The sequence below is a fragment of the Mesitornis unicolor genome, unplaced genomic scaffold, assembly GCF_000695765.1.
Source record: "Mesitornis unicolor isolate BGI_N332 unplaced genomic scaffold, ASM69576v1 Scaffold10161, whole genome shotgun sequence".
Lineage (NCBI taxonomy): Eukaryota > Metazoa > Chordata > Aves > Mesitornithiformes > Mesitornithidae > Mesitornis > Mesitornis unicolor.
The window spans coordinates 1-4,521 of NW_010164452.1; the positions used below are offsets into that span (position 1 = coordinate 1).

Genomic DNA, 4,521 nt, shown 5'->3' on the forward strand with positions numbered 1-4,521 from the left:
CCCCCCGCTGTTAACCGATTACTTCAGTGTCACGGTTTATTTAATCGTTACGGTTTATTTAATTGTTACAGCTTATTTAAGTGACGTAGAGAGACCCGGAGCACGCTGGGACAGTCAGAGACAGGCGCAGCACGCAGCTACAAAACAGGCCCACCCCACAGAAGGACAAGTTTACACACAAAAAAAACTATTAAATAAATTATTGTCAATAGAAGATTGAGGCAGACTGCACTAGGACCTGTCTACGTGAGGAGCACGTGTGCAGACAGAACCAGGGGGTTTCACGCTGTCTGCACACCCTGGCACAGCATTTCCACGATGAGGCACTTGGAACCAAACCAGCAGCAAAAGCTTCTTCACTGGTTCAGTTAACTCAAATTTCCAATAGTTTAGAACATTAAATAACGTGTTTATCACTCCTAGTATTTAGAAGTATCTTACAACAGATACAGTCCTTTATTACAACCCCTAAACGCTAAGACAGAAGGTCCAGGGCTGCCTCTCAACGCCTGAATTACAAAGAGGAGCCTTTTGATTTCAGTCTTAACATTCTTAGTGAGGAGAGAGAAGGGCAGAAGGATCAAAGCCTGACCTGGAGAAGTGGCTTAACCTGTGGTTTATCCCGTGCTGGTCGTGTATGGCAATGCACTCTTGAGGTAGGAGTCACCGGCTGCTGTTCTGAGCCGGTGCCCGGGACCACAGCTCTGCTCCCTGCAGAAAGGCCAGCGTTGTGCCCGGTGCTTCTCCCTCAGTCCTCCCTTCTCTAAGGCAGATGGCCAGCACATTCAAGGTAGAATACAGCATATTCTTGGTTTTTTCATTTCTTCAGAGATTCTGGTGGATTACGCATTTCCTCTCAAGTGCTGAGCACTGAAGATGGAGGCAGCAGAACAGAGGGGAAACCCGGCCAATGCCACATCCTTGATTCCCTCTTCATCTGAGGAGACACTCAACTCCGTATCACAGTCTGCAGGACGCCTGGGACACTTTGGAATTGGTTCGTCTGTTGAGAGCATTGCAAATAAACGTGCCCGTGTCCATCAGCTTCTGCAGATCCACACCCTGCATGGGGAACAAAGGGACACAACATGCCTTGGTACCGGTTCTGCCACGTAAAGCTGCCCAGTAGCAACTGGCATCACTGGGAGATGCCACTCGGAATGCTCTGGCTCCCTGGGCCAAGTCTTGAACCCGTACTGAAGCCCAACCAGAGTCAGCTGCTGCAGGCAAAGGCTGCTCGTGCTTACCGTGTGGATGCCCAGCCCGTTCAGCATGTACACCAAGTCCTCTGTAGCAACGTTTCCAGATGCACCCTGGGCGTAGGGGCAGCCCCCAAGGCCAGCGACGGAAGCATCGACCACGCTCACACCCATCTGCAAACAAAACCACCGTCAGCGGTCCTGCTCCTCCAGCCTACGGCTCACAGGTGAGCACAGAAGAAACTGGAGGAAGGATGCAAAGCAAGGCTCTCACCTGAAGCGCTACCAAGATGTTGGCGAGAGCCTGCCCGTAGGTGTCATGGCAGTGGACGGCAAGAGCCCCCACCGGCACCTCCTTCATGACGGCTGCCAGCATCTCCTTCATGCTGCCGGGGGTGCCAACGCCAATGGTGTCACCCAGGGAAATCTCGTAGCATCCCATCGAGTACATCTTCTTGGAGACCTGTCCAAAACCAAGACGCTACTGACAAGGCAGCTTTGTCACTCCCTTCCCCGGAGCTGCAGAGCTGCCCTCCAGAGGGACTGGAGCACAGCAGCCATGGGGACACCAGCCAGGAGACCCCTCTGGGACCAACCACCTCCAGGGCCCCACACCTCCCTGAGTTCCCCTGTCCATTCCAGCTGGACGCAGACTCCCCTTCCCCATGGGGAGGTGGCTGCAACCTTCCCCAGCCCTCGGTTAAGCGGTCTGACGCATTCTCCAGCCCCCAAGGAGCCATTCACACCCATAGAAGGGAGCCAAATCCTCTCAGAAATTCTGGTTGTATTTGAGGAACTCACCTCTGCAACTTTAGCCGGAGAAATCTTCCCTTCATAGGGACATCCAAGGACACAGGAAACGTATCTATGGTGAGAAAAAAAAGCACTTTTAGCTAGAGAACTGAAGTGAGATTAGACTGCCTGAATTAGTCAGGATTTGTGCAGCATCTTGCATGCTCTGTACCATGGAAGAATTAATTGCATATTCTAAAAGTCAGTCCCATGGGCAAAGCTTACACAATTAATTAGCCGACAATCATTTTTTCCACGGACGTGAAAAGTTTGCCAAGACCAGAGCACACAGGGCTGTCGGGCTGATGGAAATCCCACCCCCCAGTGCCGCACGGGCTGGACTCCAGAGCGATAAACTCAAGCAGCCACATCTCCCCACACGAGCTGCTCGGTGCTACGCTCGCAGCAGGAACTCTTACCCCCGGACGGGGATGCTGGCTGCTTTCGCTGCCGCCATCACCTCCTCGAACCTCTCCAAGCTCTCCTCTATGGAGCAGTTGATGTTCTTCTTTGTGAAGAGCTCAGATGCTGCTCCAAAAATGGACACTTCTTTGGCCCCTGCTGCCACCTGCCAGGAGAAAGCATAAATGAACCTGAGCTGATTTCTCCTGCAAGGGAAATGACAAGCACGGCCAGGACTTCAGTTCTCTCATTTTATAAAAACTACTTTTTCTCCAATTCTTCTCCAAATAACCCAATTCTTTCCCCAGTTCATTTGACTGCAAAAATATGATGACACATCCAAGTTTGCCTTCAAAAGAAGTGTAAACTTAGAGATGCAGCAGTAAAGCTATATCACTGGATGCAGTCTGAGCTGCGGGATGTGCAGATAAGACTGAAAGCATCACTGTCAATTAAAACAGATTTTGCTTCCCAAGCTATTTTCTATTCTAAACAACAGGTTTCTATTTCTCCAGCAAAATGATCCCTTGTAAATGAACAACAAGATGAGATTGTGCCCTTGTGGCCAAGAAGGCCAATGCCATCCTGGGGTGTATCAGGAGGGGGGTGGTTGTAGAGCAGAGAGGTACTCCTCCCCCTCTACTCTGCCCTGGTGAGACCCCATCTGGAATATTGTGTCCAGTTCTGGGCCCCTCAGTTCAAGGACAGGAACTGTTGGAGAGAGTCCAGCGTAGGGCTACAAAGATGATCAAGGGAGTGGAGCATCTCCCTTCTGAGGAGCGGCTGAGGGAGCTGGGGCTCTTTAGTTTGCAGAAGAGGAGACTGAGGGGAGACCTCATTCATGTTTAGAAATATTTCAAGGGTGAGTGTCACGAGGATGGAGCCAGGCTCTTCTCGGTGACAAACAATGATAGGACAAGGGGTAACGGACACAAACTGGAACACAGGAGGTTCCACTTCAATTGGAGAAGAAACTTCTTCTCAGTGAGGGTGACAGAGCCCTGGCCCAGGCTGCCCAGAGAGGTTGTGGAGTCTCCTTCTCTGCAGACATTCAAAACCCGCCTGGACGCCTTCCTGTGTAACCTCATCTGGTGTTCCTGCTCCGGCAGGGGGATTGGACTGGATGAGCTTTGGAGGTCCCTTCCAATCCCTGACGTTCTGTGATTCTGTGATTGCTGTCATCCAGGATGCAATTCCCACCCTTAACCACAGCTGAAACGTTCTTCATGAGCAACACACACACAAGGCATGAGAACATTCAGCCACTGCCATCTCTTACCGCTGCCTGAAATCCTTTCAGATTCGGGGTCAGCACAGGATAACTGATACCAGGCAGCTTATTAATTCCTTGCATGACTTCCGTATGGTCTGCCATCTGCAGAGCAAACAAGGAAAGGTTTCTAAGGGTGACAACGCCCACTTCTGCAAATCAGAAAGTATTTTATAATATTTATTTTTATAGTGGGAACAGCAATATTTAGGAATAAGAGAAATGGGCCTCCAAAGAGCAAACAGCACTGCGCCCTGTGAAGGATCACAGTTCAGTCACCAGCCCAGCCAGTGCCAACACACACAAGCTGCTGTTTGCACTGGAGCCTTCCCCAGGGTCCAAAGGGAAACTCTGGGATATTGCAAGCTCCTTTATTTGGCTTTGCTGCTTTTTGTCCAGTTACAAGCCGTGGTTACATGGATTTTGGAGCAAGCAGAAACTTTTCATTGGATTACTGTCTCTTATTAGGCATTTTTATAGCATACAGCTGTGAATCTCATTTGAACACTGACCTGAGGAACCCACTTGGGGGAAACAAAGCTGGTGGCCTCTATGACCTGAAGCCCCGTCTCTGACAGCATGTTGATCAAATTGATTTTCACCGGTGTTGGTACAACATTCTAAGAAGAAAAAAAGAAAAATGATGTTAAGTTGTTATTTTCACATTAAACTTTCACGCCACTGCAAAACCCCTCAGCTTTTAACATCAGAAAGTGGGATTTGAAAAACAAACAGTCACCAACGGCACGTTACGGGTGTTTGGTGAGAGAAGCCCCGGGGAGGAGCTGAGGGGTCGCCAAGGGCTGGGGATTGCGGTGGGAGGCGGAGGGCGCCGGGAGCCCCGGGCCCGCCCGTACC

At 50.5% G+C, this 4,521-nt stretch overlaps 1 protein-coding gene across 1 annotated transcript; it reads right to left on the bottom strand.

The window, feature by feature from the left end:
* Positions 1-960: 960 nt before the first annotated feature.
* LOC104533422 (hydroxymethylglutaryl-CoA lyase, mitochondrial) lies at positions 961-4,279 on the bottom strand. The gene is made up of 7 exons (XM_010194324.1): positions 4,176-4,279; positions 3,673-3,768; positions 2,411-2,559; positions 2,001-2,064; positions 1,474-1,662; positions 1,248-1,373; positions 961-1,062 (listed from the first exon to the last, which is right to left on the bottom strand). The coding sequence occupies exons 1-7, from the start codon at positions 4,242-4,244 to the stop codon at positions 961-963; spliced, it is 795 nt and encodes a 264-aa protein (XP_010192626.1). The 5' UTR covers positions 4,245-4,279.
* Positions 4,280-4,521: the final 242 nt, after the last annotated feature.

Bases quoted from the DNA above. Each gene is read 5' to 3' on its own strand.
- LOC104533422 (XM_010194324.1), bottom strand. From the start codon at position 4,244: ATGCTGTCAGAGACGGGGCTTCAGGTCATAGAGGCCACCAGCTTTGTT. The intron at 3,769-4,175 runs GTCAGTGTTCAA...TTTGCTCTGCAG, and splicing joins CCCCCAAGTGGGTTCCTCAG to ATGGCAGACCATACGGAAGT. The intron at 2,065-2,410 runs GTAAGAGTTCCT...TTCTCACCATAG, and splicing joins GCCAGCATCCCCGTCCGGGG to ATACGTTTCCTGTGTCCTTG.